The 23,093-nt window shown below is 38.1% G+C and overlaps 1 protein-coding gene across 2 annotated transcripts; it reads left to right on the top strand.

The window, feature by feature from the left end:
* Positions 1-5,098: 5,098 nt before the first annotated feature.
* On the top strand, positions 5,099-17,515 carry ZnT86D (zinc transporter 86D). Of its 2 annotated transcripts, XM_053781070.2 has the most exons (3): positions 5,099-5,225; positions 6,140-6,268; positions 15,179-17,515. In XM_053781070.2, exon 3 carries the CDS (start codon positions 15,517-15,519, stop codon positions 16,597-16,599), a length of 1,083 nt encoding a protein of 360 aa, XP_053637045.1. In that variant the 5' UTR covers positions 5,099-5,225; positions 6,140-6,268; positions 15,179-15,516; the 3' UTR covers positions 16,600-17,515. The 2 variants fall into 2 exon arrangements, with proteins under 2 accessions (XP_053637045.1, XP_053637044.1); XM_053781069.2 differs by lacking the exons at positions 5,099-5,225; positions 6,140-6,268 and adding an exon at positions 6,597-7,957.
* The last annotated feature ends 5,578 nt before the right edge of the window (positions 17,516-23,093 follow it).

Here is a 23,093-nt window from a genome sequence, read left to right as displayed (position 1 = left end):
GCGATCTTGCTTCTTAGAACCCTTTCAAAGGTTTTTATTATATGGGACGTTAGCGCTATCTGTCTAGTTCTTTGCTATTGCTTTACTGCCCCCTTTGTGGAGTGGAGCTATGTCTGTTGTTTTTAGTAACTGTGGAACGACCCCTGCGTCCATGGTCCCTCTCAATAGGATGTTAATTAAAAGCACATGATAGGAGCTTGTTTAATCTCCGTTCAGTTTCAAGCAATTTGTAAGAAAGAAGCCCGTGACTCTTGGCTTCAAGACTTGCCTTTCAACTGGCTGCCAAGATGCCGAAAAATGCTTAAAAATAAAGGTCCTGAAGATAAACACGTACAAACTATGCTATTTGCTCTTAAGTGTCTGCACACTGTAGCCAAAGCTTAATCTTACCATCTTATGAGCAAGAGATTGTAATAACTCACTACAATGGATACATTACAAATGTTTTCATGGAACATTGCTTCCATCAGGAAGCGGTTGCCTGACTTACATCATATTAGTGCAGCCAAGAATATTGATGTCATCTGTTTGCAGGAATGTAGACTGAAAGATGGAGCACCTCCACCAAAGTTGCCTGGATATGCAGCTTATAACCTAAGGTCAACCAACTGTTGTGTGATGTATGTCAGAAAGAACTTGCCACATTCACTCCTTTCCTTACAGAGTCGAGTAAACATGCAGTATCATGGTGTCAAAGTATATGCAGGCGATTTTTCCATAAACATTTTTAATCTCTATGCCCCAGCGAACCAGCTTCGACCTGGTGCTTTACCAGATCGCATCAATAGTGAACCTACCCTCATTCTTGGAGATTTTAGTGCCAGACATAAGAATGTTGGTGGGTCTATAACAACACCAATGGAACTAAACTAGTGAAATTGCTAAATGAGCATGATAATGGTCGAATTGTGGGCACTACTGAGCCTACTCACATATATGTTGGCATACTAGATCTGTGCCTTGGATTTAATACATCACATACGTTGTGTGACTCTCATTGTTGATGATCTTCTATCTGATCACTTTCCAAGACTCACAACTGTCAATCTTGATCAGATCTCCAGCAATCAAGGAGCTAAATACAGAAGGAGAAAACTTATTCTTAACCCAGATAAGTTGCAAAATCTTGAGGAAATACGAAAAGTGTACAGTTTTGTAAAAATACAATATTAGTGAAGATTTACAACGATAAGACCATTTATCATCCAGAAACCTTACCACAGTGTTGTAGTAGCAAATAACCAGTAACAAAATGGTACTGAGTGGGGTGGAGTGACCATCATTAGTTTTTTCTTCATTCTTAAAATACTAGACGTATACAGTGGAAATTCATATAACCTGTAGTTAACAGCGGTTGCAATATACACAACGAAAAGCAAATATTACTCCAGCAAAAGCGACATTCCTCCAATAATCTTCACCAGTCAACTATAGTGATAACATAGCATTTGTTGTGGTGGAGACGGAAAAAATCTAGAAAAGCTAAATACAGTGATCTATAACCCTTCAGGCTGTAAATAAGGGTTGAGGTCTCGACCGTTCGTCATTGTAGGAGCTGCCAGCAATCACCGGTTCTCCAACACGCAAGTTACACTTTTGTATCAATCTAATCACATATTACTTGGTTAAATAATTTCCAGTACTTCCTTTATGTGTTAGCCCAAATCACCTACCAGATATGTTTTAATAAGTGATCCACTGATCAGATCCGACTGGTTCCGAACCCTTGACCGGTTTCAAATGGATTCGTTGGACAATGAAATGGACTATAACCAGACGGGGTTTTAGGCGCCCTTATCAAACACACAAACAATAACTATAAAGGAGTAACTTAGAGCGGTAAGCTTGTCCAAATATACAAGTACATTTAGAAATAGAAACATAAATAACCAGATCTTCACTTTAAGGAGGTTATTAGTAGAATGTTCAAGAGGTTATTAGTAGAATTACAGTAAATCAACCATTAAAATCACATTATGAAATCCTGTGTAGTCTGCAGCAAATCAAACAAGTGGGCTTCCACGTGGATTACATGCCACTTTTGTGGAAATTGGTGTCATGCCCCTTGTGCAGATATCCAAGAATTATCTACAAGCAGTATTAAATCAGGGAACTGTTTCTGGGTATGCCCAAATGATATCAATCTGTGGACTAAAATCACATTGGTATTAAAAGAGGATAACATCAAAGCAGCCTTCATAGAAAACCTGGAAGCATTTTATAACAGATGGGAAAATAAAAGTCTGGGCTGGATGGTGCTATCGCCCTTGGTACGGATGCTGTCCTGGCCGACAGTAACTATGGCTGGAGGTGCTGGCCATGTAGTCAGAAACTGTAAGGCTGGAGGTGCTGTCCTGGCCGACAGTAACTGTATGGCTGGAGGTGCTGGCCATGTAGTCAGAAACTATAAGGCTGGAGGTGCTGTCCTGGTAGATAGCAACTGTGAGGCTGGAGGTGCTGTCCTGGTAGACAGTAACTGTGAGGCTGGAGGCGCTGTCCTGGCAAACAGTAACGGTGAGGCTGGAGGTGCTGTCCTGGTAGACAGTAACTGTATGCATGGGGGAATGCATATTAATGGCCTCGAGGGAGACAGGAGCTGTAGTGGGGAAACAAGTGTAGTCAAGGACAAGATAAAACCAATATTACAAACTAGTAATACCACAGGAGATAGCAAGCAAGGGGACTCCACTACTAATATTGAGAATATATTACCAGAAACAGCTGGTGAGAGCTCCATTGTTAGTACTAGTGAGGAAAGGAATGGGACAAGAAAACATGCACCAACAGGGAATACAGTCACAAAAATCCAGGGCAAATGGAAACCAAGCCTGTGCACATATTATGCACTTGGTATCTGCAGGCATGGAATATCTAAGACTAAGACTAAGCAACACTGACCCCAACTTACGCCTAGAACAGATTAACTCGGTGGCACTCGATGTATGCTCAAGGCTTATTCCTTTAAGAAAAAGGAGGAGTGGATGTAAAATAGAAAGAGACAGGCGCTCCCTTTACAGGCGACGGAAAAGAATAACAGAGTGGCTAAAAGAGGCCAACATATCTGAAATGCGTAGGGAGACACTGGTCAGAGAAATAGCAAACATCGAACTCAAGCTAAAGGAATCTTATAGGAGTCAGGAATCGCGGGAAGAACTAAAAGCCATAAATGAAATCGAAAGAAACCCAAAATGTTTTTTTTCTTATGCCAAATCAAAGTCGAGAACAACATCCAGTATTGGGCCCCTACTTAAAAGAGATTGGTCCGACACAGATGACAGCAAGGAAATGAGTGAGCTACTCAAGTCCCAATATGACTCAGTTTTTAGCAAGCCGCTAACCAGACTGAGAGTCGAAGATCAAAATGAATTTTTTATGAAATTGCCACAGAATTTGGTAAACACAAGCCTCTCTGATGTTATCCTGACGCCAAATGACTTCGAACAGGCGATAAATGACATGCCCATGCACTCTGCCTCAGGGCCAGACTATGGAACTCCGTGTTCATCAAGAACTGCAAGAAGCCCCTATCACGTGCTTTTAACATCCTATGGAGAGGGAGCATGAACACTGGGGCCGTTCCACAGTTACTAAAAACAACAGACATAGCCCCACTCCATAAAGGGGGCAGTAAAGCAATAGCAAAAAACTACAGACCGATAGCACTAACATCCCATATCATAAAAATTTTTGAAAGGGTCCTAAGAAGCAAGATCGCCACCCATCTGAATACCCATCAATTACACAACCCAGGGCAACATGGGTTTAGAGCAGGTCGCTCCTATCTGTCCCAACTACTGGATCACTACGACAAGATCCTAGATGCATTAGAAGACAAAAAGAATGCAGATGTAATACACACAGACTTTGCAAAAGCCTTCGACAAGTGTGATCATGGCGTAATAGCGCATAGAATGCGAGCTAAAGGAATAACAGGAAAAGTTGGTAGATGGATCTATAATTTCCTCACAAACAGAACACAAAGAGTAGTAGTCAACAGAATAAAGTCTGAGGCGGCTAGGGTGAAAAGTTCTATTCCGCAAGGCACAGTACTCACTCCCATCTTGTTTCTCATCCTCATATCTGACATAGACAAGGATGTCAGCCACAGCACCGTGTCTTCCTTTGCAGATGACACCCGAATCTGCATGACAGTGTCTTCCATTGCAGACACTGCAAGGCTCCAGGCAGACATCAGCCAAATCTTTCAATGGGCTGCAGAAAACAATATGAAGTTCAACGGTGAGAAATTTAAATTACTCCGATATGGTAAACATGAGGAAATTAAAACTTCATCACAGTACAAAACAAATTCCTTCCACAAAATAGAGCGAAAAACCAACGTCAAAGACCTGGGAGTGATCATGTCGGAGGATCTCACCTTCAAGGACCATAACATTGTATCAATCGCATATGGATACACAAAAGGCCTAGGAACTAGGCCCCAAAGGGTTAACAGGAATACATATGGATTTATATCTATATATCTATAGTTCACTTATCTGTTACAAGCAAATTTAGGAAATTTGTTTAGTATATCTAGTATCTTATTTTCATTAATAAGATATCTTGAAATGTCACATGGGTTATTATACTGTCTGTCTCTGTATTCCTCAATAAGTGGACAATTAAGCACATAGTGTTCAAGACAGTGACTATATGCCTGATCACATAATTTACATTTAGTTTGATCATCATCTGTGTGTCTCCCAAACTGTCAGAAGTACTTGTAACCAAGCCTAAGCCTGGCCACTACAACAGTCAGTCTGTTCACACTGCAAGTTGCTCCATAAACATACTTATCTACATTCATGTTATCATAGTGGGTTATAGATCTACTCGGGCTTCTAACTGGATTCCTATAACAATCATTTTCATTGTTTACTTCTCTCCTAATATTATTCCTAATGCTAGACACAGATATACCTAAGTTATATTTTACATTCTCCTTCTGAGTACTCTTCTTGGCTAACATATAAACTTTATCATGAAGGAGTAATCCAATGTGTAATGGGATCCATAGCAATTGTACATTAATTCTTTTGTCCCTGTCCAATGAGCATGTTGTTAGTCATTATATGAGTCAAGAGCCTTCAGTGATGACATAGAATCAGTAATGATTGCGAAGCCCACAGCACTCGACTAACACCCAGGTATCTACTTACTCCTAGGTGAACAGGGGGAAGCATATGTAACTTCAACATGATTGATTGCAGCCATGTATAAACGTAAGTAACCATTCTTACAGTATTCATTACCTTTGTAACTTGTGAGTTCATTACCTTGTACCTAGTTCAGCCATCAAAACTTTGGAGCCCGGTCCCTGGACCCATTGTGTACCTCTGTAATCTGTAAATACCTTTGTAACTTGTCATGATTGTGACTAGACCTACCTGGAGTTCATTACCTTTGTAAATTGTGAGTTCATTACCTTTGTAAATTGTGAATTCATTACCTCTGTAACTTGCTCAGCTATCAAAACTTTGAGGCCCAGTCCCTGGACCCATTATGTACCTCTGTAATCTTTTGACTACCGCCCACAGGATGGGTATGGGGTGCATAATAAACATATTAAACTAAAACTAAGGAAACATGCCAATCAAACCAGGGACATTTATGTACTTTTGTCATGGTTTTAAATTTCTGGTAGCCAGAGCTAGATCTTTTTCGCATTCACTTTGTCTAAAATTTATATTGTTTAGCCTATAAGTGCCATAATTATTTCCTTCTAGGATTAGAACCTTAGTTTTCGTTGAATTGCATCTGCCACTTCGACCACATCAACCTATCCAGGTCATAGGACTGGGGCTTTGAAATGAGCTGAGGTAGAATAAAAGCTCTTAGCCTGTAAAACTGATTTGTGTGAAAAAAAAATCTGTACCTTCATATTGTCCACATCAGAAATTATTTGACGGCATGTTACAAACCATCCATTTCTTATGCTGGTCCAACCAGTTAGATAAGATAAAGTTAATTTGTAAAGTTATCGGTCATCGACTGAGTGATGTTTATCTAGGTTTAAATAATCGATTCAAATGTTTTACATATAAAACAATTTATTCTATTGCATCTTACAAATCATGAGTATAGGCATACAGCTAGGATGAGTTTAACTAAGGATAAATGAACGACGCTATTACAGGAAAGGGTTCAATCATTGTGCCCACCAGTCCACCTTACTTTGTTGCCGCGGTTTCACTTCACCTGAAGCTGTACGCTTGATGCTCTACATTCTCTGAGGTAGTGTCTTACTTCATCTGTCTGCTGCTGGGTAAGTGTACTGGTCTGTCATGCTATCTGTTAAGACATGCTTATTAGATCTATTAGATGTATGTCTTGCTCCTGTTCCACTGGATGTTTCCCTGCCATCCTGTCCTGACTTTGCATTTTGCACAAGGTGCCGTTAAGACATCTGATTTTGTCATTGATATATAAAACCTGAGACAAGACGTGTTGTAAAAGGGTTCGTGATGATTCACCCACTGACCTAATAGTTCACTGACTTACTAACTCCCTGACTTACTCCTTGACTAACTAGCTCACAGTCCCTGGGTGCTCATAAGTTAGTCATGGCGGTATACCGAAGTACATAACATTTGGTTAAATTCTAGCACAGACGAATTGATACAAGCTGCCGAGAGTTACTAAAAGAGAAGAATTTACTTGAGCATATCAATCGTCGCGTGACCAACACTCACACACACTGAGCAGCTGGCAAGTTACTAGAGAACACCTGCAACATGCCACCTATATATTAATTTATAGTCACAGTAAACATAGTTCTTCTTCATCAAGTTTATTTACGTACAGACACACATAAGTATAATTATCATAAATAGTAACATGTGTAAATTACCCAGAAAAAAAAGCAAAAAAGTCGAAATGACTTATTTCCACTGGGGTCCTAGGAACAGTGTTAGTGATAAGCGAGTGATATAAGCTGGTACCTATTGTATAAATTATCGTGACTTCACGAAAGAACTGAAATAGAGTAATCATTATCATATTATTGGTAGGTAGATTTAAAATAAGAGGAAAGTGGCGTAGTGATAATTGTACGGCGAGTAAAAAAAAAAAACGAGTGAAAGTGAATGAGTTAAGGAACAGAATGGTTAATATGAGCAAACGCTGGAAGAAATGTTAGCAAATGTGAAAGTGATGAGCAGGTGGAAGCTTAAGGTAGGGTGCGAATTTAAGAATACAGTGCTGAAGTATACTACATTGGTTGATTATTATAGTAGGACAGATGTCGAAGGGAAGAATATTGATAGTTGAAACGAAGCAAAAACGATGGTAAGGTTTTCAATGTTAAAAAATCGAATAAATACGTATTCATCAAAGATCTTCAAGAACTCTGATCTGTCAAACTTCCCGGGGTCGCTGATATCCTTGGAGAGAACCCTTAGTAAGTAAGTTTATTCAGGTACAGGTACATATAAAAACAGTTACATAAATTATCATACACAGCAGCATATGTTTAGATAACCAAGGAAAACCCAAAAAAGGTCTAACAAAGCGAATTATTTCATTTGGGACCCTTTCTTTTATTTTGTTGATAACGCCTGTACAACAATTTTGTTTTTGACAGCTCGAATTACAGAAAAATGTTAAATAATTTTATAGATATATTACAGTTTTAAAAATTGCTTAACTTGACGCTGTTAGTATTGAATCATAGTATGGGATGTTGAAATGACCGAGACGAGTTTGTGTACATCATCAGTAGTGCCGCTGGGGAAGTACGCTGAGTGACACTGTACGTCCGGCTGCTGAGTGAACTTGGGCTGCTTCTTTTCTTGTTCTCTCGCTTGGGCATGATACCAAGGCGCTTCAAGAGACAGGAATACTCAGTTAACCGTATAGTTGTGTCGGGAAAGTAGTCCTTTGACTCACAGGAAGTAAAGCGACCTAGTTTAACAAGTTCCTGGACGGGCTGTCACCACCAGCTGGAATAGTCGAGGTAGGTCATTTAACTCTTTTTATCCCTATGTTTTCAAGTTAAGGTTCAGTAGTCGCTGTTGTGAGGGCCGCATTATATCTAGCACTGAGTGAAGACTGAGTGATAGCGTGCATGAACACTGCTGCATCCTTGACCTTATACACGCTATGCTACACTGGGCTGGCTGAACCAGCTGGAGTTTTGTGAACGAATAAGTCAATATTTAGGCCTTCGGTACATACCATAAATTATTTTTTACAATGATCCTGATAACACAAAAAGTACACTATGCACATTTAACCTAAGAGCTACCCAATGAATTCGCTTCAGTAAAACTAATAACTGATTCTAGGCAGGTTGTACTTAAATCCAATCCTTTTTACTCTTATATATTTGTCTAAACTATTTTTAAAGCTCCTAAGGATTTAGCTTCAATAACCCTACTTAGCAGATTGTTCACTCACTGACAGCTCTATTCCCAAACCAATACTTTCCTACATCCTTTCTAATTCAAAATTTTTCCTGTTTAAATCCATTATTTCGAGTTCCCTCTTTACTGGATATCCTTAGTACTTTATATATATTGTTTTTATGCCTGTCTTCCACTGATATACTGTACTTCAGTATCTTTCCTCATTCTACATCTTTCAGGAGCATAGGGTCAGGGCTCTTAATCTCTCTATTGGATGAAAATTTGGTGGCAGAGACTTATCCCCTGATTTAAATATAGGAATTGCATTGCACTAAATTAAATAATTCATGTCAAGTACAGTGGTACCTTGAGTTTTGAACAACTCCCAACTCTAACAGTTGTGTAAGTGTATTTTTGTAGGTACTTTTGTAAGTGTATTTTTGGGGGTCTGAAATGGACTAATCAAATTTACATTATTCCTTATGGGAACAAATTCGTTTGGTATCGGCACTCGAACAGCCTCCTGGAACAGATTAAGTTCGTAACTCTAGGTACCACTGTACTAAACCATGTGGGTCATTCAGCACAAGACATGGTGGAGGGTTCATCCTCCATCTGCTGAGCATTAGACAGACGCGCTTCCTATTTGTTCTCGCGTAGATGTCCCCATATCTCTCGTAACTCTTCTGGTGTACATTAGCAGTCTTCCCATTCTCCAGCATTACACCTGTTTGGAGTAATATAGTATTAAAAAAGGTTAGTGTGTTTCACCAAGTTTCATTTTGTCCTGTTTAGGAACCATTCAAAAATATTCATTGGGACTTGGTGACTTGCTATTCTTTAATTGGTCAACCTGTTTAATAGCCATATTAGTAGTGACTGTGATATTACCTAATTTATTTCCCTCAGATCCACTATAATAATTATTTTAATATCATTTGTGTCTGTGTAAAGACAGAAAGGAAATAACCGTTAATAATCAAGCATATTTCTTTCTCATTACCAGTAATTGTTCAAAGTTAGGTTTAAGTAGACTTGACTTTTCTCTAATCTTTGTTTTATGCTGTACTTGGAAAAAATATTTGGATTTGTCTTTTGTAACTTTAATTTCATGGTCTTGTGTAGGTCTTCTTATTCTTCTTTAACCTCTTTTTTACTACTGAATATATTGGTTCATAAGGTGACCCTCTCCTATATTGATATGCCCATAAATTTCTGTTCTTCTGTAAAAGATATGTTTGTCTCCTGTTCATCCACTTCATATTATTCTCATTGAATCTTTTTTTGAAACTGTATATATTCTTTGGGTGGCTTGTATGATATTTAGAATACAGTGTTAAAGTATACTACATAGATTTATTATTGTAGTAGGGCAGATGTTGGAGGGAAGAATATTGATGGCTGAAATGAAGCAAAAACGATGGGAAGAGAAAAAAATTAGCTTGTGACAAGGTTTTCAAAGTTAAAAAAAAAAAAGAATAAATATGTATTCATTAAAGATGTTTGAGAATTTTGATCTGTTAAACTTCCTACGGTTGCTGATATCCTTGGAGAGAACCCTTAATAAGTTTATTCAGGTACAGGAATAGATAAATAGTTACATAAATTATCATACATAGCAGCATGTGTGTAAATTACCTAGGATAAACCAAAAAAGTCAAAGTGACTTATTTCCTTTGAGGGCCCTTGCTTTTATTTTAATAAAAATGCCTGTAGAACAATTTTGTGTTTGACAGCTCAGATTAAAGTAAATTGTTAAATAATTTATTGGTATATTACAATTTTAAAAATTGCTTAATTTGACTCCGCTAGTATAGAATCAAGATACGGGATGTTAAAATGACTGAGTCTAGTTTGTGTACATCATCAGTAGTGCTGCTGGGCTAGACTTTATGTCCAGCTCCTAAGTGAACTGGGCTGCTCCTTTTCTTGTTCTCTCGCTTGGGCATGATAACAAGGCGCTTCCTGGGACAGGAATACCCAATTAACCGTATAGTTGTGTCGGAAAAGTAGTCCTTTGACTTTCAGGAAGTGAAGCAACTTAGTTCCTGGACGGGCTGTCACCACCACCTGGAATCATCGAGGTAGTTCTCACTGTTACCCAAGTCATCACTTGACACATGTTTATATGCTCATTGTAATCTGCAGAACAAAAATCTGAGACCCTTACTGTAGCATCCTTACTATCATACTTCCATTCAGTGCCAAGCTTCTCTCTAACCCTCAGATAATTAATAGGAGTCTCCTTGTTAACCAAAACCAAATTAAGCTTTTTATTTCCCTTCATTGGTTCTGTCAAAAAACTGTTTTATAAAGCAATCCTGGATTATCCAACCTCTAGGAAGTCATTTGACCCTATATTCCCAGCCACTTTTATGTAAGCTAAAATCCCCAAGAATTATTACATTTTCATGGCTTGAAACCTTAACATTTAGTTCCCGAAGATGTGTCCCTTAGTCTCTACGTTCAGGGGTCAGTATATCACACCTAAAATCAGAAACTTAACACAAAGACTGTGTATGTGTTCCATCTGCCTTTAAACCAGTTTTTATGCAGCAATTCTATTTTTTTTTTTTTGACATGTAGTGAGACCTCACCCCTTCCCATTATTTCTATCATTGTGGAACAACTTAAACCCCTTGAATGTGGCACTCAGCAGGCATGTTCCGACTTCAAATTAAACTTTGTCTCGGTTATTACATAAGCATCATGTCCCACACATGCAGCTAATCTCAACTCTTCCAGCTTGTTTCTAGTGCTGTGACTATTTGTGTAATAAATGCTTGGCTACCCTTCCTCTCTCCTCTCCCTGCTCATCCCCGCCTCTCCATTATCTCCATTACTTCAGTCACCACTGAATTGCCACTACTGATGTTAGGTGATAATCCAACCTCATTCTATGTACAACTGCCATCCCCAGTATCACAACCCTGACAAATCACACTTAACAACCTACCTGTTTAATGAGCGCTTGGGCTTATGACCAGCTCTTCCACCAGTGTACTATGTGTGTATTTTATTTTTTTATATTTTTTAATGCCTACTATTATTAATATACTAAAAGTATTATAAAAGGTGCCAATGCAACATTAAAACAATATCTAAAGATGGTTTATGAAACCCACTAACAATACAGTATGCTTGAAATATCAGTAAGGGGCAGCTCATCACTTGATGACCAGTTCACTTACTGACCTACTCTTAAGAATGGAACTCGGTCGTTGAGTGAGGAATACCTATACCATATCCCATTCTATTCCCACAAATGATAAATTACACACATGTGCAACTCTTGGGTATCTTTATTGAGGAAACGTTCCACAGTGGCTTCATCAGTCCATACAAAGGAGAATCGTGAAGAACAGGAGTAGTTCGAGGTAATCAGTCCCTCAGCCTCGAGTCAATGTGATCAGTCCATCAGTCTTGAAAAGAATACAGCATATGTGCGAAGAAGTGGCTTATATACTGTGGGCAGATGGAGAGGTGCAGCAGTTGTAGAATGTATCACATTTTCCCACTGTGGAAGTAGGTCGTGCCCAAGGGTTTCCTCATTAAAGATACCCAAGAGTTGCACGTGTCTAATTTATCAATGTGTCGGTTCTCTGAACCATTCATCTACAATCCTGTCTGACACTGCAACTTCTTGAGATCTTAATACTTGGGAATTTTTCACTTGCCTAACCCTTGGCACGACCTGCTTCCACATTGGGAAATGTGATACCTCCTGCGACTGCTGCACCTCTCCATTTGCCTACAGTATATAAGCCACTTCTTCACACATATGCTGTAGTCTTTTCAAGACTGGACTGATCACATCGACTCAAGGCTGAGGGACTGATTACAGTGGACCCCCGGTTCATGTTATTAATCCGTTCCTGAGAGCTCATCGTAAAGCAAAATTATCGGAAAGCGAATCAATTTTCCCCATAAGAAATAATGGAAATCAAATTAATCCGTGCAAGACACCCAAAAGTATGAAAAAAAAAACTTTTACCACATGAAATATTAAGTTTAATGCAATAGAATAATTACAATAACAATAATAACAATAGAATAATCACAATAAAATAATTGATACTTACCTTTAATGAAGATCTGGCAGCCTCACCATGCCTAATCACACTATGTATGCCACTACGATTCTTAAATCTTTTAAACCAACCTTTGCTGGCCTTAAATTCACTCGCATCACCACTAGTTGCAGGCATTTTTCTAATTAAATCCTCATGCAACTGCGTAGCCTTTTCACAAGTGATCGCTTGAGAGATGCTATCTTCTGCTATCTGTTTTTCAGTTGTCCACACCAATAACAGCCTCTCAACATTTTCTAACACTTGCGACCGCTGTTTTGTAATCACAGTTGCACCTTTTGCAAGAACAGCTTCCTTGATTGCCGTTTTCCTGCTCACTATAGTAGAGATGGTTGATTGGGATTTACTATACAACTTGGCCAGGTCCGACACACGCACTCCACCTTCATACTTTGCAGTTATCTCTTTCTTCATTTCAATAGTCATTAGCACCCTTGGTCTCGATGGGTTGGCACTAGAAGCTTTCTTGGGGCCCATGGTGACTTATTTTGCAGAAACAAGCACCAAAAACAGTGATAATATGGATAATATGGAATGTACCGAATGTATCCTTAGATGCGCGCACACTGGCTGGCTTGTAAACACTGGCACACATGGGGCAGTTCAGGCCACATGTGGACACGTCTCATACGAATCATATCGCGTACCGGGTTTTGTAACGGGAACCGAGGCAAATTTTTTGCAATATAATGCTTCGGATACCGGATTTATCGGATACTGATGACATCGCGAACCGGGGGTCCACTGTACTTCAAACTACTCCTGTTCTTCACGATTCTCCTTTGTATGGACTGATGAAGCCACTGTGTGGTGAAACGTTTCCTCAATAAAGATACCCAGAGTTGCATGTGTCTAATTTATCAATGTGTCGGTTCTATGAACCATTCATCTACAATTCCCGCAAATACCCATATCCCTAACTATTTCTTGTTTTATAAAAATACAAATGTTATTCTGGTTAATATTGAGATTCAGGTCTTAGTTTTGAGTTTTGTGATGACCTATTACGTATATAAATTCTCAAACATCAAGTAATTTTGGGTTACAAAAAAAAATAATATTTCTCCCTATAGGCCCAAAGCATAACTCCCTTATTGCGTAACTCGTGTAATATTGGAGAATTTACATACAGTAATTAAAAACTTGAGCCCCTGAACAAAAAATGAACTATATTATAAATTTTATTTGTTACTGATAAAACGATTAAGACACTTGCAACACTTAGGTATCTTTATTGATGAAATATTTCACCTAGTAAGCAGGTTTCGTCGGTCAGCTATAAAGTTGAATTACAGTCCTTGAGAGCTGGTCTGAGGTAATCTGTCCCTCAGCCTTGGAAGATGGTCAGTCTCTTAGCTTAAAGCAGAGGCATGTGGCCAGACTTGTATGTTCTGTATTCTGGAACTGGAAGTGAGGTGTTACAGCTTTGAGATGGTCTTGGGTATGAGGTGGGCCCACAGCTCATTGGTGCTTTTTAGACTAACAGCCCACTTTAGAGTGGGAGAAATTGCAGATGTAGAGAAGGTAGAGAATTTTTACTGATAGTGCCCATTCAGTCAAACTCCTGTATTATTGCAAACACTGAAGTTCTCAAGCTACATTCCATAGAATGTAGAATGAGAAAGATACACCATGATATATACTGTACCTGGAAAAATACTAGAGGGCTCCAGATATGCACACTTAAATTATGCCTTGCTAGATCAGGAAGCTTAACAGATAATGCAAAAGGACCTAAGACTTCCTAATACCCTCCCATCAGATAAAATGATTATTAGCCATAAATCCCAAACCATCTTTAGCGGGAACTTGATAAACTCCTACCAGCAATTCATGATCAGCCAAGTTAGGGTTCTTAAGTTGGAATCTCTGCAGTTAGTACCTATAACCTGATTGATAAAGCCATCAGTCAAGAAGCCTCATCTATGGCATTAATTTTCCAGGCCCTTGAACAGGTACTCATGGCACCATGGAATGTATGTACAGTGGACCCCCGGTTAACGATATTTTTTCACTCCAGAAGTATGTTCAGGTGCCAGTACTAACCGAATTTGTTCCCATAAGGAATATTGTGAAGTAGATTAGTCCATTTCAGACCCCCAAACATACACTTACAAACGCACTTACATAAATACGCTTACATAATTGGCCGCATTCGGAGGTGATCGTTATGTGGGGGTCCACTGTATATTTATTTTGGTAGTACTGTACTGCATTTCAGTTCTGGGGTATAATACATTTTTATACTAGAGTTCATAAAAAATTATACTCTAGAATAGTGTACAATACACTATTTGTTCAGTTTTTATTTTAACCTGTAGTCATGCTTTCTAACCAGAAAAAGAAATACAGTACTGCATAATGATAATGGCATGTTTCCAAAGATATGGTGGTTTGTTTATAAAAAAAAAAAAATTCTACTTTCCTCCTAAAATGGCAAATCCATTTAAATGCTTTCTGCTTGTGAAAAAGAACCATGTAAAAATCATGATGTCAGGAAAATAGCCAAATGTTTTTATTTTATTTCCCTGTCTTACTTTTGTGCTTAATGTGTTTACTGAAACTCTAAAATTAGATGATTATGGAAGAACTGTATCTAGATACTTGTGCACGTTTGTATTTAGTAGATGATTGAACAGTTAGCCTTCCGGTTTATTATTTTCAAACCGAACACCTTTTAGTTTCTAGTGGTCATTAATATCAGTCAAATTTTAAATTTTATTCCTACTTCTTTTTCAGTGTGTTAACTCATCTAGTATGAAGGAGAGTAGTTGGTAAACTACTTTTAAGGAACATCTTACTACATGTATTGACAAGACAAACCTCCAAGTTGCTCGAAATATTGTACAGCCTCAAATTAGGTTGTGTTGTACTGTACCTGAAATGTGCCAGAGTGAGAATATATTTTGTGTTTATGTGCATTTTGACCAATAGTGGTGGCTAATATCTGTGATTATACAGCATAATAAACTTGGAATGGATGTGACAGTGTAGCAGATTTACAACAAATGAAGATTATTATTAGTTTTGAACCCAGAAAACAAAGTGTACTAGTGTGAGTACCCAAAACTGGCACAATGTTGCCTATTACTATTGATGTGGAGGACACCAAGGTAATTGCTCCAGTTAGCAGGACTAAAATAAAGGATTTACTCAGCAGTGTAGTTAGACTAATTCTTTCAGACTCTGACTCTCGCAATCTATTTCTCTTTCTTTTGTTAAATTTAACTTTTGGCTTTGTTGAACTCTTTTATGGAATATTTACAAATAGTCTTGGTCTTATATCTGATGCCTTCCATATGTTTTTTGACTGTTCTGGGTTGATGGTAGGTCTGGCAGCCAAGGTTATAACTAAATGGAGAGCCAATGATAAATTTACCTATGGATATGTTAGGGCTGAGATTCTTGGGGGATTTATAAATGGGCTCCTGTTATTATTTGTGTCATTTTTCATCTTTGCAGAGTCTGTTGAACGTTTAATTGAACCTCCTGAAGTGAAACACGAGCGATTATTTGTTGTGTCTGTTCTTGGCTTCTTTGTCAATATTATTGGCATATTTGCATTCCAACACGGTGGACATGGCCACAGCCATGGTGGAGGATCTCATGGACATTCACATGGTGACCATGGTCATGGTCATTCACATAATGGACATGCACAGCATGGTCACTCACATGGAGGTGCACAACATGGTCACTCACATGGGGGCAGTGGAGGCTCTCATATCATGAAGGGAGTCTATCTTCACATCTTGGCTGATACTCTGGGATCAGTGGGTGTTATAGTGTCTTCAGTCCTTATGTATTTCTTTGGCTGGTTGATTGCAGACCCTATTTGCTCCTTGTTTATTGCTGTCCTCATTCTAGTTAGTGTACTTGATCTTCTAAAAAATTCTGTGGAAATTTTGATGCAGCGACAGCCCAGAGAGTTGGATAGCGTACTATCTGGATGTTACTATAAAATAAGTGCTCTACCAGGAGTTTTTAGTGTTCAGGAGCCACGTTTTTGGACGCTGTGCACTGGTCAATTTGTAGGAAATTTAAAGTTAGAAGTTTCAGCTGCTGCTGATCCTCGATACGTTGTTCAGCAAAGTCGTGCAATTCTTAATTCTGTAGGTGTGACACAGTTATATGTACAGTTAGATTACTCAACTATGTAGTACATACAGAACTTATAAAATATATTATGTACTACTGTATCATAGTGTTGTGGGGGAAAAATAGTTAGAAAAGTGTTGATCCAAGTGTTATATTAGGTCTCAAAAGTGTGTAACAAGCATTTTTTTGTTTGTATTAAGAAGTCATATGATAACTGGTAGGTCACTGATTTGATAATATATATAGTGCTCCCTTCAAATCTGTAAGGGGATTATATTCCTAATGGTTTCAGAATCCAGGAACTGCAAATGGACTCATTTTTTGTTAGAGGCAATATCTCTCAATAATGTCATAATCTAGTTAATATTGGCACTCATGAGAATATCCTCAAAGAGAGATGTGGGAATGAGAAATTCAGTATGTTGTCCATAGCTGAAAGAAAATGGGCATCGTTTTTTCGTGAAATTAGTGAATTAGGATGCCTTGAATTTGTGGGGATCACTATTTTGTATTACTTCTACGTTTTTACGTAGTAAATATGCTGTATATTTTTTATTTACTAAAAAGATTCCCCTCAAGGGAGGTAGGTGCCTTGATATTGGTCAGGGGCTCTTGGTCCAAGGAACTCTACTTATCCTCTCCTTCCTTAAATTGAACCTGAATGCTTCCCATTCCCCTGGCGCAGTATGACCCCTATGGGTTAGGCGCTTCCCTTGCATTAAAATAAATACAATATTGTGCTAATAAGATACTGAAATTCTTGTTAAGAGATGGTGCACTTGTAAAAGCTATACTTTATCATTCAAAACCACCATTTCCTCATTTCCCAGTTTAATGGGATGGAGAGAGGCACTGACTGCAGCAGGAATGATTTTAATTAAGAATTCAGAATTTGTTCTTGCTGGGCATTAGAATTTTCAAGTTTTCTTGTTCACTTTATATTTTATCAATAAACTTGTATCTAATGAAACAGGATAATCCAGAGAATCTCTTATTTAATCATATATTATTTAATTGCCTCTTAGATGGTTTTCTTTGCATAAGTTTTTTCTGATGAGCCTAATTTTGTTTGGCCAGTCCCAAGGTTGGGCTTTGTATTCTTGAATGTGATTCTCATTGTTAAGCCATCTAGTGAGCTCAGATCTTAGATTTTCTAAATACACCTACCATCCGACTTACAACCTGTTCGACTTACGACCACTCGACTTACGACCATGTGTTTTATGCCAAATTTCTGGGAAATAAACAACTATTTGTGTTGTACACAGTGTTTATCCTAAACCTTACAGTATAAAATACATTACTAGCAACATAAAAAGTAAAGTAAAACATGAAATACCAAAATAAAACAATAAAATAAAGTCATTACAAAAATGTTTTGTTGATATTCAGTAGTAAAGTTCGACTTACGACCATTTCGACTTACGACCGGTTTCTCGGAACCGAACTCGGTCGTAAGTCGGATGGTAGGTGTATACGTTAATGTAAACCTTGCCTAAAAATGTGATAATTTATATTCTTTAAGTTCACATATAGTACTCTTAAAATTATTTTCCTTATTATTTTCAAGCTGCAGCATACAAGTGTAGAGTAATGCAAATTATATTTTAATACTAGTCATTTCCTCCATAAAACTTCCCATATACGTATGTTCAGCAGAGTTGCTCAGTTATGTGAGCTTTTAATTTTGTAACCTTCCAAGTTGACTACTGTACATTCATATGCTATTTTATTCTTTACTGTTGAATAACTTTTTTTAACCCTTTGACTATTTCGGTCGTATATATACGTCTTACGGGCCACCGTGTTTGACGTATATATACTCAAAAATTCTAGTGACTTTAAATCAAACAGGAGAAAGCTGGTAGGCCCACATGTGAGAGACTGGGTCTGTGTGGTCATTGTGCACCATATAAAAAAAATCCTGCAGCATGCAGTGCATAATGAGAAAAAAAACCTACAACTGTTTTTTTGGATTAAAACGCCGACTTTGTGGTGTATTTTCGTATAGTATTTATGGTTGTATTCTCGTTTTCTTGGTCTCATTTGATAGAATGGAAAACATATTATAGAAATAGAGGTGATTTTGATTGGTTTTACTATGAAAAAACTTTGAAATGGAGCTCAAAGTAGGGGAAATGTTTAATTTTTGCCGATGTTCAAAAGTAAACAAATGATGTCATTGTCCAATAAATGTCCAACTAGCCATTCTAATATGCAGTCATGAATAGGTTTACATTATTTATACAATTATTACAATATTGCAGTAGTCTGCATAACAGTAAATCTTCTATTTTTTGTTTGAATAAAAATTCAAAATAGAAAGCAAGAGTAATATCAGAAGGGCCTGGAGACGTGATTGATGAACAAAGAAAATGTTATTTTAGAGCCAGGAATGTCTGCATTGTTCATTCTGGACCCTCTTTTGAAATTGGCATATTTTTTAATTTGCATGAAATTGGCCAAATTGCAGATTTCTGACCGCATTATTGGGTAGTTCAAATTGGTAAATGGGCAGTTTCTTGTACTCAATTGATAGAACAAATGGAGTTCTAAAGAAATAGGTATGAGTTTGGTCGACTGGAACAATGGAATTCGCCGAAAATAGGGCTCAAAGTGGGAGAAATCGCTGATTCGTAAGTATCACCAGGGTCGCTAACTTCGCAAGAGTGTAATTCCGTAAGGTTTCCATCAAATTTCGTTCTTTTTGGTGTCATTACCACCGGGAAAAGATTCTCTCTCGTTTCACAAGAATTTTTTTTTTTTTTTTTTTTTTTTCAAAAATTTTCGACACCAGGGGAGGGACCTCAGGATTTGGGGTTTCGACTGTCAAGGGGTTAATTCTGCATTTCATATTTATATACATGCTGTATATGTATTTTTTTGCCAGAAGGTTGAAAATTAATTGGTGATATAAAATGTAATTTACAGTGATACCTCGCATATCCGGCCTGCCATTATATAAACCTCGCCAATATTCGAACAGGCCCTGGGAAAGGGCAAAATTCTAAAATTATTACCGGTACATCCGAACAGCCATTCAGATATGGCAGAAAGCTGAACTTTGCACACACTTTATTGTACTGGTTGGCCACTAGGAGCCGCGCTCTTCGCCTTCCTTTTAGCATTATTACAGGTGTGTTTTGTCCTAGCTATCCTGTGTATGGCACCAAAGAGGGCCAGGACTGTGCTTACTCCATAATAAAAGAGGGAAATATTGTCGCACATGGATGCAGACTGGTCCAAGGCTGGGAAATAAAACTACAGATGATGACGTGCAGGACTGGCTAGAGTGTGACGAAGATGACCTTGGTGTGCAATCTCTGACAGATGCAGAGATTGCAGAATCATTCACCTGGAACATTCCAAAAGTGACAATGACGACAATGACCCAGTGCCTCCAAGACCAAAAACCTCAGCAGCATGGGCGGGTGTTGAAACACTTTTGGAGTATGTGGAGCATCCACTGTCCACAGCCCATTTGAAAAATTATGGTCCTGTGGTCTGTGAAATCCAGGAGGCTGTTATTCGAGCCCAGTGTTTAGTCCCACCGCCAGACAACATTGGACTTGTTTTTTAAACCTACAACGATGTCGCCGATGGCGATATGACAAGGTACGGATGATCATTTTTTCCCCCTCACATATCCGGAAACTCCGCGTTTCTGAACTGGTCTCTGGCCTATAGTTCGGATATGAGAGGTATCACTGTGTCTTGCTTCAGTCTGATGCCCTGCATGTGCCTTTCATATATAAAAAAAAAAGTCCTGGTACTGCCTCTCCTCACTTAACGACGTACGTGTTTACTGATGCCTCGGACTTACGACGGGCTCTCTGACCAGTATTTATACCTAAATAATGTATATTAGAGCTGATTTCCTCTATTCTGTATTTCAGTATACAGTACACTACTGTATAAACATTCAAAAATATACCAGAAATGTTATAAATGGTGCAAAGGTGACATTAAAACAATATCAAAGATGGTTGACACAAATTCACTACCATTATAGTATGCTCCTCATTTAGCGGCGAATTGGTTTAATGACGTGGTCTTAGGAACAGAACTCCTTCGTTAAGTGAGGAGAGGCTGTATTATAATGCAGAGTGTCAAATGAAGAGATATGGGACAACAGTTGACTAAAAAATTGTGTTAAATACCAAGTAGTTAAAATTTACTTTTGAGATATAGTTTATGCCTATTTATAAATAGCTACAGTACAGTATATGCACAGATTAGCTTAGTAGCAGAAAACATTGATTTGTAGTGAATATTGTAAATTAATGTAAAGTTAAACTAATGCCCCTGCAAATGAAAAGTTCTGAATATTATGCCTTATTATTATAGACAGTATATAATTCTGTAATGGATTATTAAATTTTAAAAATGGCTAAACCAATTTTCTTTGAAAGTGCACAAGACTACCAATACTTTTACTTACTACTGTATTGTACTATAGGAAATTAATGAAGGCAGATGATGTAGTAATGTAATGCCTTGTAAAAAAAAAAAAAAAAAAGAGACTGAATTTTAGTGAACTTTAGTCCATAAGATATTTATTTTTGTACTAGGTTAGGTTTGGAATTACAATATCAGACACCAGAGATATATTCATGTGTATCCCAGTGTGATGCTTCTAAGGCACTCTAACCAAGTACATGTAGTTACATACTTTTTATATAAAATAACTTGCATGTGGATTTTTTTAAGCTGTGCTTTGATGCTAAATGATTGACAGGTTTGAAACTATAAATATCAAGTTGCACGGAGATGATGAGAGAAACTATACCAGTATTTTTATTGAGAGGTTGAGAACTAGTTTCTGTTGATTATGGCTGAAACTCTCACAGCATACATTAATTCAGATATCAGATCAGCATTGATGTTGCTGATTCACTGTTTATTCATCATGATATCAGTTTATGTTGCTGTTATGTATATTTCTATGTAAAGTATATATACTGTTTTTTTTTTTTGTTCTTTTGTTTTAACACGTCAGCCATCCCCCACTGAGACAGGATGAACCAACAAAAGAAATACTTTCACCATCATTCAATACTTTTACCATCATTCACACATAATCAGGCTTTGCAGAGGCACCCAGATATGGGAGTATAGATCAGTGTTTTATTTTTCCTGCCTTAAAATTTGGCATGACTGGCTTAAGATGCCTGGTCATTATAGAATGCGTCTTAACACTGTGTGTGCAGTATTAAAAAAATATGGGACCACTTAGTACCTTGTGGGAGCACCAGTTCAATTGAGTGCCAGCTAGAGCAAACAGCATAGCAAACACCAATGATTCACTGATGCCATGCCATGTTATATTAACACTCCCGTTTTAAGAGGAAAGTGATGGTGACCCAGAGTTTAGTGGCTTTGAGATGGATGTGGCCATAGGTGGTTTAGGAAATATCAAAACCCTTGATAACCCATGTGCAATATTTGTTCCACATTCTTTCAGTTTTTATACCACTGGTAGTGTCATCCTACCAGAATGCCCTATACCCTAAGTAAAGAGAAACGATTCTGGTACATGTGTAATATGTGTTCAGCAGGTTGGCTGGCTGGCTGGCTGGCTGGCTGGCTGGCTGGCTGGCTGAGTGAGTGGGTGGCTGGGTGATTGACAGCTTGACTTTGGCTGTCTCTCTCTGTCTGTATCTATCTCTGTCTCACAGGTACACACAAGTACAGTTATCATACATAGTGTAAATTACCTAGGATAACCCAAAATATGCAAACAAAGTGCTATATTGTGCTTATAGGTATAAGGCATGATAAGCATGACTGGCAATATGCATTTTTCACTTGATCAGGAATCGGACGTGACAACTCTGCATCATGTGTAATACCTGTTGATTCATGAGCGGCTCTCTGAAAGAGACAAGCAGAGACAAAAAGACAGATGCATAGGCAGAGAGAAATACAGAGACATACAGGCAGACACAAAGACAGAGAGAGATGGGCAGACATAAAGACAGAGATACACAGGCAGACACAAAGACAGATACACAAGCAGACACAGACACACACAGAGGCAGACACAAAGAAAAGACACATAAACAGACAGACAGACACAAAGAAAAGACACATAAACAGACAGACAGACACAAAGAAAAGACACATAAACAGACAGACAGACACAAAGAAAAGACACACAAACAGACAGACACACAAAGAAAAGACACACAAACAGACAGACACACAAAGAAAAGACACATAAACAGACAGACACACACACACACACACACACACACACACACACACACACACACACACACACAGGCAGACACAAAGACAGAGACAAGCAGACGTAAATGCCTTGAATCATCATTAATCGCCGTTTCTAACACAAGCAAAATAAGGGAAGCTTCATCATTTTTGAAGTATTAGGAAAAATCCTCCTCAAAACAGTAAACCCTGCCATCACATAGTCTGTTACACAAGAACACAACAGAGAAGGAACACTGAAACAGACCTTCTCAGATCCAATCACCAACAGAAATATTTGTCTAACCTACTTTTATGCTACCCAAGTAATAGTTTTTTGACCTTT

The sequence above is a fragment of the Cherax quadricarinatus genome, chromosome 15 (assembly GCF_038502225.1).
Source record: "Cherax quadricarinatus isolate ZL_2023a chromosome 15, ASM3850222v1, whole genome shotgun sequence".
NCBI lineage: Eukaryota > Metazoa > Arthropoda > Malacostraca > Decapoda > Parastacidae > Cherax > Cherax quadricarinatus.
The sequence above is the reverse complement of the archived record's forward strand: the minus strand, read 5'-3'. Positions and strand labels throughout refer to the sequence as shown.